This window comes from Protomyctophum parallelum (assembly GCF_964188405.1).
Source record: "Protomyctophum parallelum genome assembly, chromosome: 3".
NCBI classification, from domain to species: Eukaryota; Metazoa; Chordata; class Actinopteri; order Myctophiformes; family Myctophidae; genus Protomyctophum; species Protomyctophum parallelum.
The window spans coordinates 17,146,728-17,170,818 of NC_139698.1; the positions used below are offsets into that span (position 1 = coordinate 17,146,728).

The 24,091-nt window shown below is 43.2% G+C and overlaps 1 protein-coding gene across 1 annotated transcript in view; it reads right to left on the reverse strand.

The window, feature by feature from the left end:
* LOC310856562 (zinc finger and BTB domain-containing protein 24-like) overlaps window positions 1–16,450 on the reverse strand; it is a gene marked incomplete at its 3' end in the record, with an annotated part of 81,869 nt that extends 65,419 nt beyond the window's left edge. Inside the window, exons 1-5 of the mRNA XM_083762032.1 lie at window positions 16,399–16,450; window positions 13,918–14,834; window positions 11,318–11,335; window positions 11,171–11,248; window positions 10,396–10,494 (exon numbers count right to left, since the gene is read on the reverse strand). Of these exons, the coding sequence (XP_083618158.1) occupies window positions 10,396–10,494; window positions 11,171–11,248; window positions 11,318–11,335; window positions 13,918–14,803 (1,081 nt within the window). The 5' untranslated portion in view covers window positions 14,804–14,834; window positions 16,399–16,450. The remainder of the gene's footprint in view (window positions 1–10,395; window positions 10,495–11,170; window positions 11,249–11,317; window positions 11,336–13,917; window positions 14,835–16,398) is intronic.
* Window positions 16,451–24,091: the final 7,641 nt, after the last annotated feature.

The window sequence follows — 24,091 nt, forward strand, 5'->3', positions numbered from 1 at the left end:
GCTTTGTGTTGTTGCTGCTCAGATAAAAAAACGCAACTGTCAACAAGACGGTTAATACTTCCGAGTTAACGTGGTTCAAGCACTTAGCATGCGCAATAACGATCCAGACGCTGTCGTCCCTTGATGCCTTTCGCCCCCTGGTGGAGGAGGTAATCATTGAAATTAGACTAGTATATGGATATACAGTAAAGTACAGTTTGTATCGGCAATTGGAGTGTGTAACACACACACACACACACACACACACACACACACACACACACACACACACACACACACACACAGAGAGAGAGCTCTAAAGTCTCAGCTTGTAGCCTACATCTGCTATTTTGGAAAGACATTTGGAAAGATCTTGAAAGTGTTAATTTGAACATTTCATTTTGAATAGTTTTTACACAATTCTACTCTACGGTGCCGAAGGACTCACCTAAAAAAGGAACTATATAGCCTACTGATTTGTAATGTGCTTTTGCAAAATCGTGGGTGGGTTCACCTAAAAACAAAAGAGAATTGATTTTTTTAATTATTTGACACGGACAAAGCTCATTAATCAACATGTCAGTTTTCACCTCAATGTAAATGGGCCAGAGTTAGCCGAAGCTAAATTTCATCTAGTCCCTGGGCTGGCTCTTAAAAAATGAATGATAAAAGAAAGACAAAGTGTAGTGTGCCTGCACACAACACCATGCGTTGATGCCATGTGTGCATATGTGCAAGCAGTAAGCACCCAACACTATGTCCATACAAAAACACAATACAATACAATACAGTACAATACAGGAACAGATCAACATGGTACAGGGGACAGAACAACTGCAAGTGAAGTGAGAAATGACACCGGTGATGAATACTAAATAGTGCTGATACTCATGATTACAGATTTGAGTTGTTTTTAGCCACCTTTTCAGGTTGAATTTGAAGGTCAGATATAGTTGGAGGTATAGAGCCCTTAATTCTGTATAGGGAGACTGTTCCAGTGATGGGAGGGTCTAAGGGCCGATTCATACTCCTATTTTAGAGCCGAATAAAAGTCGGTTCGGCCCTGTAGAGCCTATACAATTTGACGTCATTTGAGGCTCGGGGGGGGGGGGGGGGGGGGGCAGGTAGGCTACCGTCCTAAAGTCGGCTCTTCGGTGCAACTGAAAATTTCTGACGAGCCGAAATCATTTCGGCACTACAGCACCGAAACAGCGGTAAAATAGGAGTATGAATCGGCCCTAACAGAGAAGACTGTTTTACCAAACACACTACGTCTGATTGGCACTTCACAGTCCCCTCTGGTAGTAAATTGCAGTTTAACAGTTCAAGACTGTATATACATACACTGAATACGTTACTCGTACTGACTTAAGGCCTATTCATAGTAGAGTTCTCATTTTCTGCCCGAACCCGACCCGGCCCGGCCTGACATTTTAGGGCCGGGCCGGGCCCAAAAATATGCTAATTAGTCGGGCCAGGGCCGGGCCTCGGGCTCTGTGATTTTCCGTGATTTTTAATTTTTCTTCTTTTTTCAAAAATTATATTATATTTATTATAATAAAAATAGCAATTCTGTTATTTGTGTAATGTGTAGGCTATATAGCCTACACGTATACTATTTATTATGAAGAGGGCTGCGCTATGGCGATTCACTTGTGACAGGAGGAAGAGGGAGGAGTGGAGGCGGGGGGCTTGGAATGGATTACTGACTGCGCAGGCAGAGAGAAGTGAACGGTGGGGTGGTTGTTTAATGTTTATACCGCTGGCTGGCCTCTGTTTTGCGGCGCACCAAATGAGCTTCAGTTCATAATACGAAATGTTTTATAAATCAATCGGATTATCACACGATAGACTGCAACATGACAAAAACAGTTGCACTGAGCCATCTCGTTAAACCCAGCTGGCTGCGATGAATAACCTAATCATTAGGCCTAATCAACGTCATATAGTCACCAACCATCCATATAATTCTGTAGTGTATGATCTGACCACGCAATGTTACACTGCAGGCTATTTGATTTACAAAATGATTAGTATTATAATGTCACAGTCCACTGCAGGCTACAGGATATTTGATTTACAAAATGATTAGTATTATAACCGCCGTCCCTCGGTGCGGCGGCGCTCCTCGTTATATGTGCCCGATTTAAAATAACAGATCTCTAAGCTGTCGAGACACGCCATGAGCGGGTGCATGGATGGTTTGTAAACTTTGTAGGCTATGTTTGTTCTTTTGGACACCGAACGGGGACGATACTTGGGGTCTTGGACATATAGCTTCACTTCAGAGGAAACGGGGAGCTACTCACCAGTCACCACCACTGGAAATGGAATCCATTAGAATGATATGGAAATGGTACATTAACAGTCTAACGTGAGCTACATAAATCCTTTATTTCGGCGATAAGTCCATTGAACTCCGTTCTCACTCTCACACAGACACACACTGAAAGAAAAAAAAGAACGCCACTTTATTGCATGGCCAGCGCAGCAGCACGCGCCGTCAGTTCAGTGGTTCACTGACAGCGCATGCTGCTGCGCTGGCCATGCATTAAAGTGGCGTTATTTTTTTTCTTTGTCAGGCTTTATAGGGCTTCGGGCCTAACATTATGGTATTTTTTAGGGCCGGGCCGGGCTTCGGGCTGACCCAGTTAGGGCCGGGCCGGGCTGGGCTTCAAATTTCGGGCCCGATGAGAACTCTACTCCAGACTTCCCAAAACAAACTGGTAAGGCTCCTACTTGGCCTCAACCCCCGAACCCACCTCACCCCTGCCAACTTTGACAGGCTGGAATGAATTAGGGTCGACGACCATAGGCGGAGCTTGAAGTTGACGCTGGGGGGTGCGACTGCTTGGCCAACGACAATTTTTTTAACCTTTATTTTATTATTTTAGCGTTTTTACAATGCCCTAACCCCTAAAAATGAGTTATTTAGGTAGTACAGAAGCTCACACACATGCACTACAGCCATACAGCGAGTCATCATATCATGATAAGAGAGATGATTACAAACTACAGTCAGAAGCCAGAAGGTGCAGTGCACCCCCTGAACCCCCCCAAGCTCCGCCCATGTCGACGACAGAGTACAGCATCTTGCAATGGGTCTAGTCCACAAGATTCGATACACCACCAAGATGCCCATGTACCTATCTAGATACTTCCTTAATGTTAACGAAGTCCACACCCACAACACCAGAGGAACGAACCATGTAGGCTACAACCCAGATTTGGCACAAACAAGAGACTAAATTATTTTCGCTCCTATGCCACCAAAATGTGGAACGCCCTACCAACAGTCATTAAGACATGCAAATCCCTTGACTCCTTCAAAACCGCTCTCAAAGGGCACCTACGGATGGCTGCAATTCGAAACTGGCCCCGTAAAATCTGAATCAGCCCCACCGCCCACCCCTTTTTCCCCTCACTGTATGCTTCTTTTTCCTTTTTACCTCCTTTATGATGAATTCTTGTTCTGTTCTTTGACTATATAGACGTGTCTATTTGTACATCTCTAAATGTTTTGATGAATTGAACAAGGTGGACCCTCTTGTAAACAAGTGCAATGCTTAATTGGGTCGTCCACTCACAGTTAACAGTCTTTGTATTGAGTTTGTGCTTCAAATGTACTGTAATTCTGCAAACTGTTAATACATATTTCAATCAACCAATCAAAAACATCACCCACAGACTGACCAGTGTTAAATACTGGTTTAAGGTCACATTCTCACCAGAGAGCTTTGCTGCGATTAAAACGAATCCTGCTGCGCATTTTCAGAAAGTGTGCTTCGTTTGGCAGGTGTGAAGGCTCATTCGAATCCTAATGCGCAGCAAAGAACCACATTTACTCCGCCCAAAAACGGGGGTTTCGCTTCGCTTCCAATCGCACTTGACTACGATTTGGTGCAGGTGTGAATGCAATCCGCAGTAAATAAAGGAAATGAAGCAAACAATGTGGCGGGTGAGGAGCTGAACACAGTTGGAGACGGAGAAGGCATATTTTATGCAGCGCAAAGATGTCCCGTTACTGTGGATAGACGTGGTCGAATGAGGAGACTGAAGCCCTGATCGAAATGAGGATGTGTACATTAATCAATTGAAAACACTTAAAAACACTGCAGTGTAGCCTATTATAGCCTACAGAATATTCTGTCTGTCTGTCTGTGCGTGCCGTAAACATGGAGTGCTGTCACTGTGTGGGGACTGGGGAGTTATATCAGTGCGCTCATGCAGCGCTGTGCCTCCATGCCCAAAAGAACAGTGTGTGGCGGCTGCGTGCGTAGAGAGAGAGAGAAAGAGAGAGAGAGAGGGGGGGGGGTCCCAGACGGCACGACACATGCACGTTATGAGTGTAATTTTATCACCATAGATTTCACTGTGTAGGCTAGTTTATGAATGGAACACATTGATAAAGGTCCCCCCTGCTGCGTTTCCAATTGCTGCGAATGACAGTGTGAAGGCAAACCGCAGCTAATTAAATATGCAAGAATCCCAATTTCCCCGCCCATACGCATTCGAGTCTACCGAAGTATTAGGTGATAATGTGACCTAAATAACAATTAAAACATTTGGAAGGAAGCCCAAATAAGCAAATACACTTTAAAAACAAGCCCCAAAAAACACAACCCGCAATTACCAATATTTAATTACAAGCACCTTTACAGAAAGCCCACAGTCACTCATAATTTAAGCGGACATGGTGACACTGCTACTGACAGTGGCAATTACACTACTGAGGCTGCAGGGTATATTTTGCAGCAGCTAACAACGTTGGATTTACTTTGTAGATACACATCGCTGGCTTCCATTGAGAATGAATGGTAGACTGAATCTTTTCATCTGTCGGTCTGAAGGCAGCATAAAGGCCTGGCGGTGGTTTGCTCTTCACCACGGCTCGTGGCGTCATGTTGTAGTTCGGTGGTCACCTAACCACCGAAAATCCAGACTATGTATTGTTATGATATGATATGAGTGCCTATGCTGTGTACTTGGATATGTATTGTGTATTGCCTGTAAGCATACTTTCTAGTTAGCTACTGGAGACATCTCAGAGAGCAAGGTCAACTTGCTGCAGCTAGCCGATTGTTATGTCTCAGTGTCACGTCATTAGGACATTAGGATCCAACAGCTATATCCTGTGTGTAGCCTATGATAAATCCTGTGAACCCTTGGCGAGATACTGTCTAAGTGTCTCGTTATTTTGTTCTCCCGGGCTCAGCGACCGCCACCGTACCAAAGGAATAATTCAACCGGATTGTCACACACCACCCTGCAGCCTACACACACACTACCGGTCTGTCAGAACCAGACGAAGGTCCAGTACTTAGAGTATTACAACATATATGAGGCTATGAGCCTTAACTCAGCAAAACTAAATGGGGAGCTCTATTAATAATAATAATAATAATACAACTTTTATTTGTATAGCACCTTTCATGACATGAAATGCAGCTCAAAGTGCTTCATAGAGCAATGGAGAAGGGGAAAAAAAGAAAAGAAAGGCATAAAACATTAAAATAATAGCAGTTATGCAATAGGCTAGTGGAGTGAGTATGTGGTTAGTTGAGAATAGAGGCCTGCAGCTGGGACTGACAAATGCACGACAGGATTGATTACCATCCCAAACTATAGTCTCATAATCCACCTATCATGGTCTTTGTTTTACGTAACTATTGTAGGTCAGTCACTTATCTCCAGAACAGGCAAGGAAGAACATTGGTGTCCATATTCTTCTCAATGCACTACTAGACAAAAGCAACCATCAGGTCCATGAAGTACGTACAATGTCACCTAACATCAGCTCCCAGTCCTTAATACTTAAAATGACAATCTACCATCAGCTCACAGTACTTGCGATATGTAGCCAACCATGTTTCAACTACCAAGACATTCTACTTTATATGTTGAATACGCCAAGTGGTGCCCAGAAATGAAACCTGAATCTTGGGGGCCAAACGTGAGTGCACAACCAACTGCGCTACCAGTACAGTTAGTTGTCTTAGTTGTAGCTGAAAGTGAATTTGGGGGTCTTGAAAGTAAAATAGGCTACCCCTATTCTATGGCTGGCAATGAGGGACATTAGATTGAATCACAGGAGACAGTCAAAGGGTAAAAAAGTAAGCGAAGAAATATTTGCCTTTAGAAAAATGCCTTTATTAAGATGCAAAACATTATGGGCCCTATTCTCATCAGTGCACAGCTAAAACCCTTATCCCTAAACCTTTTTTTTTTACCGTTTTGAAAAATGATGGATCAGATCTGGACACATGTAGGCCTACATATCAGTCAACATATGTCCAGCTAAGGTACACTGACTGCTCACTGCTCACAGAAGGTGTAAGTTGAGACAAAGTGCAATACTGTGGTGACTTGCTTAGAATAGTAACATGCCTGAGTTATTTACCATTGGGTCTGTAAAAACGAAGCCTTTGTTAGAACGCTGTCAAACACCCCAGGGGGTTCGGGGGCAGCTCCTTATCTTGGTAATATCTCAACTGCGTGCAAACAGCTGTGTGGAGAGAGCTCTCTGCTCTCTCTCAGAATCGACATGACATGAGTTTACAATGTACAGTATCTTGTGCTTAATCATTTAGAGTTTAGAATACATTCTAAACTCTTTCATTACATGTGTTAAACAATGTTCTGCATACTTCATATAGTAGGCCTATAGGTATTTAATTTGTTACAATGTTCTGCATACTTCCATATAGTAGCCTATAGGTATTTAATTTGTCCTATTGGTAAAATCTATAGTGTGTCCCATCATTCCCATGAACCATTTGCCATGATCCCTCCTCCCCTCACCGGAACATCCTGTGAAGTGAACATTCTGATTGGCTCCTACAAGCGAAGGTAGTCTGCTAGTTCCCATGGAGGGACTCAGACATTAGTAGGCCTATAACCTGTATTGTTGTGTTCACCATGGTGTGTTTGCATTGAGATCGGCTGCGATGTGACTCCACTGAATACCACGGGGCCTTCTGCCTGTGGCGCCTTGTAACTGAGTGAATTATGTTCAATAAATCTGACCAGATTTGTTGACTATAGAACCTCTAGCTTGACTCCAATTTCTTCCACTCACCATCGTTGCTACAACACACATGAGTCACTTGGTAGGCCTACCATCAACACGTTGTGAGCTTGTAGATCGGCTATTTGATAAAAATGTTTTTCAAAATAGTAAAAAAGGACAAAGAAATGCAGGGATAAAGGGTTTAGCACTGGCAAAAATAGGGCCCGGTGTAATGTCTTGCTGAGACCTACTACATAATGTGCTGCCATCATTTGATCCAAACAACACAAGTCAGCACACAGTTAACACACAGTGAACAGCTACAAAGATTGTGCTTATCAGAACTGGACAGAGACTAGTGCATATATGTGACACGTCACATTATAGCATTTATGTCATATATACAAATTTAAGCTCTGACGTTTAAGTGGTATCGGCAGATTGCTGCTGTGGCTTTAACATTTAGACATTTTTCTCTTCTGCTGAAAAAGGAGATTCTGCGTGAAGACTCAACAAGTATGGCTGGTCACAAATGTTGGCAATACCAAAAGAGAGAAAAGCAATACAACAGCAACACAAGAACTAAGTTTAGATGAAATAGTTTATTTATCTCGGTCATGGTTTATCCAGCATTATTACATACAGTAAAGAGATTGACATGATACAATTGACCGAAAAGGAAAGTGCCGAAGTGTATTATGCCCACCTTTTTGAGATGACTGAATAAAGAAATCAGATTTCAACATTGCTGCATTTCTAATCAAATAAAAAAAAGAATAAACAAAATCATGTGGAAAGAAAAGATTTCGATCAATCGACAGAAAAAGCACTACTTCTACCACTAATAATAGTGATAATAATAATTGTAACGATAATGATGATGCTACATCATCATTGTCTACTCTACATCAGCATAAGTCAATCAAGGTGAATGTATGCATTCAAATATATTGCCCGTAAGAAGTATCATTATAACTTGTCATTGGCATCCAGCAACACATTTGCATAAGTCCTCATGTGCATCTGCAGAAAATAGTTTTGACTGAATCTAGATCACAAGTTGTGTATTTCTTCTTTGCACGACTCCTGACAGTCACATTATGAGACACTTTGACTAGTTGTCGCCACAAACTGTAAAGGGCTTTTCCCCTGCATGTACCATCCTCATGTGTCTATTTAGATTATTCTTTTGTGCAAAGCCTTTGCCACAAACTGTACACATAAAGGGTTTTTCCCCAGTGTGTATCCTCATGTGTATTTTTTGTTTAGCCATTTGAGAAAAGCCATTGCCACAAACGGTACATGTAAAGGGCCATTCCTTTGTGTGAGTCATCATGTGTGATTGTGATTTTAGATCAAAACAGCCTTTGTCACAAGTTTTTCCCCGGTATGAGGTTTTTCCACCGTGTGAGTCATCATGTGTCGTTTAAAACTCTTCCTTTGAGCATAGCCTTTGCTACAAACTGTACACTTAAAGGGTTTTTGCACTGTATATGTATGTGTCCACATGTGAATTTTTAGAATACTCAATTGAGAAAAGCCTCTGCCACACACTGTGCATGTCATGGAGAATTCCTCTGTATGAGTCATCATGTGCGATTTTATATATCCCCTTTGAGTAAAGCCTTTGCCACAAACTGTACATGTAAAGGGCTGTTCTCCTGTAGGCCCATGAGTCATCATGTGTGATTTTAGACTACTCTTGTGAGAAACGCGTTTGCCACAAACTGTACATGTAAAGGGCTTTTCTCCTGTATGAGTCATCATGTGTGATTTTAGACCACCCCTTTGAGTAAAGCGTTTGCCACAAACTACACATGTAAACATTTTGCCACGCAAAACATTCTTCCCCGTGCGTCTCCTCATGGACTGAGTTTGTTTAGATGATTTCACATCTTTGGACAACTTGTTTCTAACTTCTTCAACATTTTGTGTCTCGTGTGACTTCAATGTTTTTATAGCCGACTGATTGACCACCCAGGTATCCTCCTCCGACTCATCACTATGTTCAGTGATGTCAGATTCAGAACGGTGTGAAGAGAGGAGGTCATCAATAGTGGGCTGTGATGTTTCACAGTCATCTACATCAGCTTGTGTTTGCATGTTTTGAGTTGAGGTGCTGGCTACAGGCTCCGTGTCTCGGTTTTCATCATCACCTTCACTTTTCACTTCTAGTAATGTCACCGTTGACCCATCAGCCTCCTCTGGTCTTTGAAGTAGCTCCTCCTGTTCCACATTAATGTGTGGAGGTTTTGGTTCCTCCTGGACCAGACTGGGGCTCATCTCCTGCTGTTCAGGTGAAACCTCCTCTTGACACACAGGGAGGTGCAGGAAGTCTAGGCAAAAGATACAATGAGAGAAAACCAATGAATGTTGGTCATGAAGTGTGGGTCATGACCAAAAGTGGCTGGCATCTCCCTTAGAGATAGGGTGAGAAGTTCAGTCACACGAGAGAGACTTGGAGTAGAACCGCTGCTCTTTCGCCTGGCCAGCTTAGGTGGTTCGGGCATCTGGTTAGGATGCCAATCGGGCATCTTCCTAGGGAGGTCCTCGACACACGTCCCACTGGGAGGAGACCCCGTGGCAGACCAAGGCGCAGTTGGAGGAAACGCATTGACTCACTGGCCTTGGAACGTCTCGGGATCCCCCAGGAGGAAGTCACTTATGTTGCTCTAAAGAGGGAAGTCTGGAGCACTCTGGTGGAGATGTTGCCCACGCGAACCGACTACGGGTAAGCGGTTGAAGATGGATAGATAATGATATATATATATATTTTTTAAAGGCATATAAAAAACATGAATTTTACACCCAATGAAAATATACACTTCAGAGTTATATGGCGCAAGTTAAATTACAACTTTTTTGGGGGGATGCAGAGGAATTTGTGTGAGGACCTGCTTGGATTCACGGTGAGTGGCATGCTGCAAGCTCATAGCGTGCTGCGACTTGGAGCTTGTAGATCTGCTACTTTCTGTGCACCATCATTCAAAAAAAATGGTGTCAGACCCTGGGCTGTTATTAGGTAGTGGGCGGCTATTTGAGTAAGGGCTACTATTTGGAAATATACGGTATATAAAGCCCAAACCACACCAAAGGGTCGGGTTGGGACAAAACATTTTTTTAAGGTAGACCACACCATTGCAACTCAATGAGTTGCATTGGTGTGGTTTACCTTAAAAAACATTTTGGATCAACCCAACCCTTTGGTGTAGTTTGGGCTTAAGAGTGATGTGATATTGATGGTAACAAATATACCAGCATTCAAAAGTCATCTCAATTTCCGAAATAAATTATAGGCAGTTCAAGCGAGTGGGAACAGGGATTTTATATTACTGAAACATTGATGAGGAGATAGTCTTACAAAAGAAGATAATTAAAGAAGGAAACGGACAGAGCATGACACTTACTGGTGTCCAGGAGGTCTTCAGGTTCCTGTTTAACAGAAACGGTCCAGGATGGTTGAGGAGAACTCATCTTCACCTGCAGGCTGGTCTCCACAAACTGGTCTGGAATGAAGGAATAGAATAAGGACTTTGATGTAAAATGGCCTATAAATGTACATCGTGCATATCTAGCATTGGAATAAGATATATTAGGAATGCTCTAGTCTAGATTGTCTAGAATGCTCTTAACACACAGGTACTAATTAACAATTCCGCCACTGCCAGCCTTTTTTCAGTGAAGACCCAGTGATGTAATTAGGTCTGCGTCTGGCGTATTTGCCTTTTTTTGATGCACAGTTTTATGCACAGTTTTAATGGCAGCACATTGATGTGGCTATAAAGTTTTAATGAGGGAAAATGTGTAAATTTCATGTGCACTGCACTAGCCACTAGCATATTTCACAAAATTAAAAAATAAATCTCTACCTGTACCTGATGATATTGCATAGAATGCAATGCATTCTGTAAATACAAGTAGATTTGTAGTATTGTAAACTAAACTGTTCGATTCTCTTTTCTCCTCTTCTCTTTGTAGATATAATAAAGATCGGCATTTGTCAGACACCGACACAGCCAGGCTGGCCAAGGTGATGGTGTTACAGGAGCCCCAGTCCCACTAGACATTTTCTGGAGCTCCTGGAGATCAACAACAGAGGGAGGACCACGAGGACATGGACGAGCCACCTGAAATCGGTGAAAAATGTGAGTATTCTGTGTGTTTAACGTGTGCAGCGTGTACCTCCATGGTGTGGTTGCTGTGCTTGTTGTCGAAGATGAGGGACTCCTGGCTGAGCTGGTGGTCGCCCTCCAGGTTGTAGTTGATGATATTCTGCTCGTTCCGTTTCAGGCTGTTCGTCTGTTCCCCCAGGCAGCCGGCGACGTCCACGGACACGTGGCCTATCTCCTGGTGACGAACAGGGCAAAGAGAAGCACAGCAGGGGGACAGTGAGAAGGGAATGGAACCTGAGTGGTTAATACGATTACCGGTAGTTTATTTCTCGTATGGCTAGAGGTGTGACTGTGAAGTGATGCACTGAGAATCACACAGCGGACTGGACAGTACCTCCATCTTGGTACTTTGAACCCAGGGTCCAGTGATGTTGACCTGTGTGGACGGTACACAGACAGCAGCCTCTCCGCTGACCACGTTAGTGTTGTATTGCTTGCTGCAGGAGACGGAGTGTGAATGAACCGTGCGGTCACTGGAACAAAGCCAGTGTATTAGCATTTGAATACCTGTTCTGTGAACACCGTAAAGGTGTGTGCCTACGTGACAAAATGACCAGGGGGAGGGGAGCTTCAGCCTTCAGTCAGTGGGTGCTTTTTGGCTTATTATTTTGTCAGTGGGTGCTTGTGCCCTCAAGCACTCCCGAAGTTGACGCCGTTGCCACTAATAGTTCTCAGGTCTTGTTTTTGTCCTAGTGTATGTATTTTGGCCAGGCAGAAAATGGATTTGGACAGGCGGACGCCTGTCCTCGCCTTATTGTAGATACATACGCCTTTGCATAGGATCACGCTGCAGCGTGTAGATCTGTTATGTCAGACTGTCACAACCGGTACACATTAGGCTGCAATCATACAGCCTGTTCAGTGAAAAATAACTCATGTTAAGCCCACCACACAGCCGCCTCCATTATTTTCAATGAACCTATCGCACACCGGCTCCGTCCCCCGCGTCGCCTGGCGCGCCGATAGAACCCAGTTCTATTTTCCAGGCGGCGCCGCGCGGCAACGCGTCGCGCCGCAGACGGTCGCAGACGGTGTGTGTCGGGCTTTACATGTTTCATGTAATGTTATAGATGTGTTTCAAAATGTTTTTTTATTAACTAATGGCTAAAAACGCTTGTTTAACCGTTTAAACTTGGATTTTCTTGCCCGTTCATAAGCTTCATTGTGCAAAAAAGGATAAGAATTTAAGAAACGTTCCTTTTGGAAACCATGAGCCGTTTCTGAACCGCAGTGGGAGGGGGGGTGGATGTGACCTTATCTAGGAGCTACAGAATGAGCGTAGGGACTGAGGGAATGTATTGGGAGTGGACTAAGCTATAAGTAGTAGTATGTAGCGCCAGGGCTAGAAGAATATGCAGGCTTTAGACTCTCTTTATAAGGACAGATGACAAGGAGTTGTGTCATTGGAACGCCACCGGTCGCTTCGTTTATTCAAACCTCCAACAAGTTAACAACATCAACTCTGACGCACCATAACACTGCGTCATCCAAGCACGAAAGCCTTTTTCGTCCTCTACTCAGATACAAAAGCGACCATGGTTTCGTCCTCGGGTTGAGTACAGAGTGACGTAGAGGGTGCGCTGTGACTGGCCAGTCGCTGTGATTGACATTCTACACCTAACCCTAACCTTAACCTCAGTAAAACTATACCTAAACCTAACCTTAACCTCAGTAAAACTATACCTAAACCTAACCTTAATCTCAGTAAAACTATACCTAAACCTAACCACAGTAAACTATACCTAAACTTAATCTCAGTAAAACTAACGCAGTGGCTGGGGGGCGTTTCCTAGAACGAAACCATGCTAGCTTTGCGCAATTGGCAGGTGCCTTGCGATAGGTGCTGGGTAATTAATCACACCACCTGCCAATTGTGTGACTCATAGGTGCTGGGTAATGAATCACACCACCTTCCAACTGTGTGACTCAAACTTTCAATTGGTGATGATGTCTGCTGTAAACAGGATGTATAATTGACTAAATACACGTTTTGTGCCAGAACTTTCACATGGATATAAACTAGAGGACCATCTTTCCACGTCTTTGGAATTATTTAATGGGGGAGTACAAACGTAGCATTTATCACATTTAGGCCGCCAATTTACAACCCGAATAGAAGTTAAGCAGACTGTTCTATGGCTCTGTATGTGAAATACTGTACATAACAACAAGAGCCATTCTAGGGCTAGCATTATTACAGTTGGAAAATGTGATGTAATTTTCAGCTCATACTGCACAAATACCAGTCAGACACTTTCTGCTTAATAATATAGCTCTAATGGACCAGAGCTAGCTTAATAAGTGCTCTTCAATTATCTCAATAAAATTATAGTGTACTGTGGATATAAACAATCACACATGTGTGAAGTGAGCAGTGGAACTATACTGTAATTGTTATACTGTACTGAACTCCTGTACAGACAGTCGTGCTGAACTCCTGTACAGACAGTCGTGCTGAACTCCTGGACAGACAGTCGTCCTGAAGACTGGTTACACTAAAATCTCTTGACTATAGCATAGCACATGCCAAAGTGTCATTATTACCTTCTTAACCTTGACCAGTGTAAGGAAGCACTCCTCTAACTGGGTCATGGGGCTTGGGATCCCAGGGGTCAATACAATATGGGAGATCCAGGGGTCCGCAGCTCAATTATGAATAGCTAGTAGTAACCAATTGTACCCTTATAGGTATATAATAATTCAGAAACTCTACAAATAGAACCAAATTGACCTGTGAGGGTCATATGAAAACCTCACCTGTAGGCCTATGAGTTCTTTGGTGTATCTCCAAACAGAGTTGGTTTTCGAACACTGAACACTTGAACACTTTCCCACAGTCCTCACATCGTGCCTCTGTGTCAGGGTCTTTCCTTCTTCTGCCTCTCTTCCCAGGCTCCCCGTTTCCCACCGAGTCACTGTCCATCCTGTATTTCATTGGTGGCCTGATTTTGCGTCTACTGTGTCGGGAGCGGTCAGCCCTTGGATCATAATCTGTGTCATCCGAGTCTTTATGCAACGACTCAGTCAGGTATTTGTCTGCGGCGTCACAGTTCAGGCTGGAATTCTCACCAATGTGCTCGTCTTCTGAAATCGGAGCACCTCCGTCATCATAAACTACTTCTACTTCTTTACTTGATATCTCACCGTGCCTCTCCTCCGCCACCGTCACAATCACATTTTTCCTCGGGCGTCCTCGCTTACGCTTTGGCAGATTTGAGAACTCTGCACTGACCTCTGCAGGAGTTGTTGTGGGACCGAGCTCACCCAGGGCCCTGACAAGGTCACTGACCTCCAGAAGACGGGCCATGGCCATGAGCTGCCCAGTGGCACTCTCCTCCACAGACACCTGGGCGCAGTAGATGAACTCCAACACCACAGCAAAGTAACTGGATGCCATGCCATCAAGCCTGTAGGTAGACTGGCTGATCTGGTCCTCTGCAGTGAACATGAGGGTGAAGTAGTCACTGCTTGCAGCCAGCAGGGCCTTGTGTGCCTTGAAGTGCACCTCCTCAACGATCAGCGTTATGTCACACAGCAGGTCCCTCTTTCTCAGCCTGTCAAATTTGCTCAAGATGCTGTCCTTGTGTGCTTCTGAGCGAAGGGCCATCCGTAAACCAACGGAAGCTGGAGTTGGCTCTGTCATGTTGTACGGTTCCGTTTTGTTTCAGTATCACCTGGAGTGGAGGAAAGGAAATAATTCTGTAAGACACTGGTTCTCAAAGTGGGGTGGGTCCAGGGCAGAGTCCTGCACGGGTCCAATTTCTGATACCCGCACCCGTCCCGCCCGTCAATCATCAGTTCCACAACCCGCCCGTTACCCGTGATTGATATAAAACTCGAAACCAGATCCGCCCCGCCCGTCAAAAAATTTACCCGTTACCCGCCCCGTTCGTATCACAGGCACCGATAGCTATCATTGACTTTATTTCATCCAACACCGCATGTGGTGTGGTGGGCGGCGGCAGTGTGTTGCACACGGAACGGAAGACATGTAGTTCATGACTGAGACTACTGCTGCTTATTTTCACAACATAAAGTTATATCATGATTTCAACCTAAATGGCATATTGGCATAATATAGGCTATCAACAAGGAGGATGATATAATAAAAAAAAAGGATTAGCCTGATGAGTCGACCGTCTTGATCCAAGGCTGTTTCAAACATGGTCATCACTCATCAGGCTAATATTTTTAACTTTATTTACACTTAGACAGAGTTGCGCATTAGGCCAACATTACTTGGGTTAGCTTACATCTTGTGTTGAATGTTGGCATTATAAATTATAATCCCTTGGCGTTTCATCAGCGCAAACGAAAATATAGGCTAGTCTGCAGCCTGGTGATAAAAAAAATAAACTCCACACGTGAAATGCTACGATAAGGAAGCAAGGATAAGTCCGTGATGTCACTGCTATGAAACAAGGAAGTAGCATGAAGCACAGCAGCAGAAACAGAACGCCATTATGAAGGAATCGGCAGTGATGTGACGTCACTGACGATTCCTTGGGCATGTGACGGATTTAACTTGTCTCCGCTGTTGAGGAGAAACCCCAGCTCAGCTGCTGTTTAGTTTATAACATCGCGCAGTGCGGGTCCAGTGTCCACTGATTAGAAAAGGTCACCCACCCGCGTTGTGATGCGTTCCGTCCGTACCCGTTAACTTATAAGGTTATATTGTCCCGCCCGTCAAACTCGGGTACCCACGGGTTATCGCGGGTATCCGACCCGTTGCAGTCCAGGGACAGGAGGAATTGAAGGAGAATACGCCGCCTGCAGCCTGATGGGAATATGCATTGAACGAACCCCTACCATGAAATGTTCTATGAGCAGGGTGTGGCTGTAAACAAGTCCTTGGCTTAGTCCACTTCCCTGGGTAAACAAAGAACTTTGCTTTGCAAATGTTGTTTGTTTTGTAACTTCCTCAACATTTCTCCTGCCCTGGCTAATCAATAAATCATAGTTTGCAGAAAATATTTCAGTTAATGTTCAACTTCAGACCATGACTACCGGCAACTTCAACCACTTTTTCATCGTTTCTGTAATTACGGGAAAATAAACAAACAGTAACGACTGACTAGTAACAGTGGGTAGTTAGCAACAATCCGTTAGCTACATTGTGTCCAACAATGCCCGCTGTGCTCGGAGATAACTCGCTGGAAGTAGGCCACGATTAAAAGCGACTGAAAAACGCCAGTAAATATGCGAAATAATTGTAATATCGAGTTTATAGGACCTTACCTTCTATTTTTATCCACTATGGAGGACGTGAACGGGATTGTCGCAAGAGATTACAGTCTTCGCGAAACAAAGGCAACTGTCAACAAGACGGTTAATACTTCCGGGTTAACGTGGTTCAAGCATGCGCAATAACGATCCAGACGCTGTCGTCCCTTGATGCCGTTCGCCCCCTGGTGGAGGTTTGTCATCATTGTGCTCAGAGAATAATAAAACTGTTTTAAAAGCAAATGGAGCAAAAATAAACACAAAGATAATCATTGAAATTAGACTATGTATATACAGTAGTAGTATACAGTCTGTATCATCAATTTGAGTGTGACACGTGCACACACACACACACACACACACACACACACACACACACACACACACACACACACACACACACACACACACACACACACACACACACACACACACACACACAGCTCTAAAGTCTCAGCTTCAGGCTATAGGCTACTGTACATCTGCTATTTTTTTAAACATTTGTAAAATTCTACTCTCCTTAGCCAAGGACCCCAAAAATGGAATTATACTGATTTGTAATGCGCTTTTGCAAAATCGCGGGTGGGTTCACTTAAAAGCAAAAGAGAAATATAGCTGCAAGCAGCGATAAGGCGGGACCAAGAAAGAAGACAATATGCAATAAGAACAATAGGGGAGAACGGGGTAAGATTAACCACTTTTTGCTTAAGTTGTCCTGGAAGCAATTAAGGCAAAATGAGATGGCAGTAAAATCTAATGATCTACACACATTTCAGGATGTCCTCTATCAATTGAAATGATGAGTAAGCAGCTATGACAAAGGGCCATGAAAATATGACCTTTTTAAAGAAAGTGGTCATGTGGCTCAATTTGCCCCAGGTAAGGGGTAAGTTGATCCAAGTCAAGGGGTAAGTTGAAACACATGATATTGTAATGTAAAGAGCTTAAACTTGAACAGATAATGTATTGACTTATTGGAAATTATTTAATAACAGTTTTCCCTTTTGCAAATAGTCTTTTTATTGGTTTATTTACTATTTAAACAATATAAAGGCAATTAAATAAAGTTTGTTATTCAGAACCTTATAATATTTGCAATATTGTTAATACAATATAGCACATTTGCAAACATTTTCAAACATCCAAATTAAAGGTCATTCAGTATAATTTGAGTAGCAAAGACTTAATACAAAAATATGAATAGTGATTCACATTAGGAAAATTGGCTCAATTTACCACCGGACATTTTGTTCATCTTACCCACAGCCACCATTTAGGAAAACCATGACTAGAATAATACTTCAGACTTCTGTTGGCTTAGATAGCATTTGACACAGCATTTGACACAGACTTATAGCATGTTATGTAGACAGCACTATAATTGTATTGTATATAGTTATAGCACGCCATAGTACATATGTATAGCATAGTAGTAAATATGTATAGTTTATATGTATAGTGTATGTATAGTTTCATTATATAGATATTCCACTGTTACTTTCTTAGCTTACGCATGTTTCATGATATTGATAAATGCTTTTATGTGATGTATTCCCATGCTTTTGTTCTTGCTTAAATGTAAGTCGCTCTGGATTAAGAGCGTCTGCTAAATGCCTAAATTGTAAATTGTAAATTGTAATGTATTTGCTAAATTATTCATATGCTTCTATACATTGGTAAACCACCAACATGTATGATATTACATTTTACACCTGGGTACATTATGCTTTGTATAACAGTCATTTTACATGATGTGTCAAAATTTTACTTTGATTGAAAAAAAAATGTTTTTTTGTGTAAAATAATGCTTTCTACTTTCCCCATGTGCCCCCATGTGCTAACTAACTTCACAGCCAGGTGTAAACGATGGATGCTTATTGGATTTAAGGTCACATGGCAACACCGTTTTCTAGATAAAGGGGGTGGTTCAACTTACCCCGTTCTCCCCTATGTACAAATAAGAGTCATGGGCTGAGTCGTCGGTTATGACTGAGCTATCCGGACATCCGGTCAGTTTTCTCATTGTAAACAGTAACATCATTCAGTGTTTTTGGTAACAAGTATGTGTTCTCGTTTTGGGCATGTCATTATCCATTTATACAGTGTGTGTGCTGTTCATGTGTTCACGTACAAAATTCTCTTCAACTGGAATTTCAGTTAATGGTCCATAGATTGTGTGTAGAACGTTTCACGCAAGTTGCTCAAAAATCAGGGCAGAAAATCAGGTATAAGCATTTTTCAAACTGCTCAAAATGGCGGAACATCTGAGGGCGGAGCTTACTTGTCAAAGTGACAGATGGCCGAGTCAAGGAACATGTGGAAACAAGTGCCATGAATTTTGGCCAAACAAAGCGTAGGAGCCAAAGAGTGCTTAGTTATAGTAATTATCACTTGGTTGGTCCTCCAGCAAGGGCAGAATCCATTTCTTGCGACCGACCGTCGGTCGCGACGCACCGGGCGGCCGGTCCTATTTTAGGTCGGCCGGTCGGTCCGTCGGTCCGTCGGCCGGTCCGTTTTTAGGTCGGCCGCTCCGTATTTACGTCGGCCGGCCGGTAACTCTGTAATTTCTGTACCGTTTTGGACGTGGGTGGTCTCATTTGAATCGTGTGGCCCCCCCGGGGGCGTCTATGGGGGTCTCGAGGTTCGGTGACCCCTGGGGACCCCCAGGGACCCCCAAATGGTAACTCTGTCATTTCTCTACCGTTTTGGACGGGGGTGGGCTCTTTGGAATCGTGTCACCCCCCTGGAGGTTTCTTTGGGGGTCTCAAGGTTCGGGGACCCCTGGGGACCCCCAGGGACCCCCAAATGGTAACTCTGTCATTTCTCTACCGTTTTGGACGGGGGTGGGCTCTTTGGAATCGTGTCGCCCCCCTGGAGGTTTCTTTGGGGGTCTCAAGGTTCGGGGACCCCTGGGGACCCCCAGGGACCCCCACATTGTAACTCTGTCATTCCCCAGGGGTCCCCGAACCTTGAGACCCCCAAAGAAACCTCCAGGGGGGCGACACGATTCCAAAGAGCCCACCCCCGTCCAAAACGGTAGAGAAATGACAGAGTTACCATTTGGGGGTCCCTGGGGGTCCCCAGGGGTCCCCGAACCTTGAGACCCCCAAAGAAACCTCCAGGGGGGCGACACGATTCAAATGAGACCACCCACGTCCAAAACGGTACAGAAATTACAGAGTTACCGGCCGGCCGACGTAAATACGGAGCGGCCGACCTAAAAACGGACCGGCCGACGGACCGACGGACCGACCGGCCGACCTAAAATAGGAGCGGCCGACGGTGCGTCCGACGGTCGGTCGCAAGAAATGGATTCTGCCCTCCCTCCCCGTCTGTGCAGCTCCCATACCCCTTAATCCGGTCGTCTTAATGCACCCCTTAAAGGTGCAGTGAAATGAAAAAGATGTTTTTCACACTTTTAGACCATATCCGTGGTCATTATATGGGCATACCTAACAATGGATGCCAAAAAAAATTGAAAATTCTCATTTCTGTGTGTTTTTATATCAAAGGTCCATAAAAAACGATTGCATTATTTATTTATTAAAACGAAAACGTGCTGCGTGATGACGTGTAGAGATACACATCGATAAAAGCCAATAACAATGAAGCTCACCCGTTTAATTTCCCATATTTGTGCGTCCGTCCATCACAGCTGCTATTGATTACAGAATACTCCGTTTTTATTTCCATTCCAGATAACATCCAGACAGTGTATTACTCGCTTTCAACTTAATCATCACGCTAGAATATGTATCTGAAAACATTATATGGAAGAAATAAGCCACATAACAGTAAACTGGTTGTGCTGGCCGACCATATGATTTATAAACAACAACACCACGCTGTTGCGCCTAGCATAGCTACCGTCCCTAGCTACCGTCCCATCGCCTGAAGGGATGCGACGCTCTGATTGGTTCAGAAACTTCAGACCGGTGTTTCATGTTGAAACACCATTTTCATGTTGTTCACCATTTCCGTTTCACTGCGCCTTTAAGACCCCAGGTGAATAGGGAAAAAAAGTTAAATAATAGCTATCACAATGAAACTTCTCCAGTTGATTACTTATATTAAAACTAAGATTTTTTGTATTACAAGTTTTCTGAAATTATATGTTTAAATATTCAAATTAGGCATTATATGCGCTAATTTGCATACATTTCGGGACGATAAATATGAAGATCGGATAAAGCCAGGTTCAAAATTATCATTTCATTTCGTTGACACATTAGAGACAAAGAAAATTACATATGGGATTTTTTATATCTCTAATTATCACTCCACAAATCAGAAAATAGTGTCAACAGGCATAAAACACCCAATTTTTGGCATGTTTTTAGGTAGGCCTATGAAATGTGATGTAAATCAGGCTGTTAATGATATATCAACAAATCCCTCTGCGGAATATAGTTATGAATAAGACTGGAACGTTTGGTGTATGCGAGTTCAACTGAAGTGGAGATTATTTGTCCCAGGTATGAGGAAAACTCATTTTGAGAAAACGGCCTTTAAAGATTTGTATTGTAAAATTCCAAAACGTTTTATTTGAAGCCACTATTTTGAGACAAAATATCTCATCCAAACCTTGGCAACAACATATAATGGCATATCATTGGAAAGGTCTGGACCTCGAGCTGACTGTGGTCTGATCCAAATATGGTCACTTCCTTTGTACCAACAACCAATCATGAAAATAGAGATGGTGGATTTTCACCCAGAAAAACGAGCTGTCATTGGCTAAAATAAACTATCAAAATAAACATCTAAATCTGTATTTTTAATGTTTATTTTGCTTTAGTTTGAAAGAAAACATGTTTAGGAAGCTAAATAGCAAAAAATACAATAAAAATCATGATTTCACCTGCCATGTCTCGCCTTAATCCAGTCAGACCAATGCTATGTCTAACCAAAGTATGCCTCCCAGTTTTACAGTAACAGATGAAGCAATCATGAACAAACATCCTGGACTTCAATTCATTGACATAATGTCAATAGAAACTGAGATTAGGGTTTTTCTTCCTGATTGTTTGTTCATGATTCTTCACTATTTACAATTACTCAAATAAGAAGCAATTATTGACAGAAAGATGTACAGCAATTTAAACAAAACAAAAATATTTACAATATAGGCCTACTATGTACGTTTGTGTACTATACATTTCACAAATATTTACATGTATTATTCAATGCATTCCAAAAATGTTTCAGATTAAAAATAAATAAAAAATCAGATGGCCTCACGTTCCTAGTTTGAGTCTTTTGCAGATGTTAATACATTAGGTATCCCAGTCCTACAGGGAAATAATGTTTCTTGTTGTGCTTCCTATGTCTCTGAGCCGGTCGGCCACACAGTTTACAGAGGGTCGGATTGTGACACAGAGGCTCTTCAAACTGAGGCCAGGAGCGTGTGGAGGGTCCAGCAGTAGCGGGGGTGGGCATTTTGAGCCGCGAGGAGGGGCCGGCAATAGCGGTCTTCACTGAAGATGCTCTCCTGTGCCCTCTCCTGGTGGTCATGGTGGTGGTAGAGGTGGCAGGGGTATTTCTTATAGGCTGTGGCAGTAGCACGCAGGGTGGTGGTGGTGGTGGTTGAGACCAGGAGCGTGTGGCGGGATCAGCAGTGGGAGGCATTATGAGCAGTCTGTAGGGGCCAGCCGTGGCAGAGGCAGACATTCTGAGTTGCATGGAGGGATCGGCAGCTGGGTTTGCCAGAACGGCAGGCATCGTGGGGGCGCCGGCAATACCAGGGTTCACTGTAGATGCTGAGAGGAGAATTTTGTGAAAATCAGCATTTTCATATTACATGCCTATTGCAGAGGAAATCATATGGCCTTGAGGAAATCAGACGAAAAACACTAATTCAGGAAAGTTGTAAATTGGTCAGATTTGACAGGAACGCTACACGAAGGTTAATCGTTCTTTAATTGTTATTTTTAGCGGTGCATGATGCTCCAACATATGACCATGTGTGTTTGTCTATATCCGCACAATGTTTGTTTGTCCATTTGTCTATATCAGCACGGCAACAACAGCTGCAGCCACCTAGTGAAAAATACCTCTATCAACAGGGCTGCACACAACCTTTTTGGTCTAGTACTCAGAGGAGCACCTGGAGGAGTTACTTGGTGCTGCTAATATGCAGCGACCCGTCTCGCCGGATGGATAAAAGAGGGATGCATGAACAACTTAAAGCAAAACGATATTTATTGGATAAGTGGGGACTGGGGAGTCAATGGAGAGTATTGCAACTCTAGATTTGCAAATTGCAGCTATAGGTCCATGTGTATTCCAGCCTTATATGCATATTCTAATACAAACTTCTTAATACTTCCTAAGGATAATATGAGCATCAAAGCAATATTTAGATTTTTTATTTTTTAATAGCCGATCTACTAGCTCACGTGTTGCGGAGGCAACACATTGTGAGCTTGCAGATCAGCTATTTGTTTAACATATGACGACGAAGCATACGTCAGGCTTCCCTTTTGTTTTTAGCCGAGGCGATGTACACAGTCAACACAGACAGTCAAGACACACATGGCTCCTCGGTGCAAAATAAACAATGTACACTACCCGACTTCACGATAATAAGGGACAGTATGTCGGGACACACTGTTGTCATGTTGATAAGCTTCATGTTGTGCAGCAGCAGTGCCAGTCCGCAATGCTTTGCACTCCTCCCACCCCACTATGTCGGAACTAAAACCTGTACCCGTCGGTGGCCGGTGCCTAGGCTGTGAGAGACGGCATCGCACACGAGCAACTTGCTCCAGCACCCGGAAAACAAACACAAACACAGCGGCGAATGGGAAAAGTGCAAAGCATCTATTCTAAAGCATGCCCTTTTACAACTTTTACGTTTTAGTTCGCACCACATCTGAAACGGAGAAGCCGAACCATTTGTGTCAGGTTTTCTCAGTAGTAAACACGTATCCTCCTGTCAACCGCCCTCCTCCCAGCAGTGAGCAGCATGAATTTTGACGACCATGTGCTCTGGCGCACCGCTTATGTGCAGCCCTGTCTATTAAGACGTAAAATATTATAGGCCCTATTTTCATCAGAGCTGAATCGCTAAACAACTGCTAAAACAATCTAAATCGCTAAAACAATCGTCCAAACAACACAAGTCAGCACACAGTGAACACACAGTGAACAGCTATAGAGATCGTGCAGCTTGTCAGAACTTTATTGCATACATAGAAATAACAATGGACACACCTTAAAACAAAACTGGACAGAGACTAGTGCATATATGTGACATCACATTATAGCATTTAGGTCAGTTTACATACCGGTAAGTGGTATTGGCGGATTGCTGTGGCTTTAACATTTTAGATTCAGATTTTTCTCTTCTGCTGAAAAAGGAGATTATGCATGAAGACAACGAGTATGTTGGCAATACCAAAAAAGAGTAAAGCAATACAACAGCGACACAAGAGCTAAGTCAATCATGGTGAATGTATGGATTGAAATAAATTGTAAGAAGTATCATAATACTATTGGCATCCAGCAACAAATTTGTATCAGTCCTCGTGTGCACCTGTAGAAAATAGTTTTGACTGAATCTAGATCACAATCTGTGTATTTCTTCCTTGCACGACTCCTGACACAGTCACATATGAGACACTTTGACTAGTTGTTGCCACAAACTGTAAAGGGCTTTTCCCCTGCATGTATCCTCATGTGTGATTTTAGATTACTCCTCTGAGTA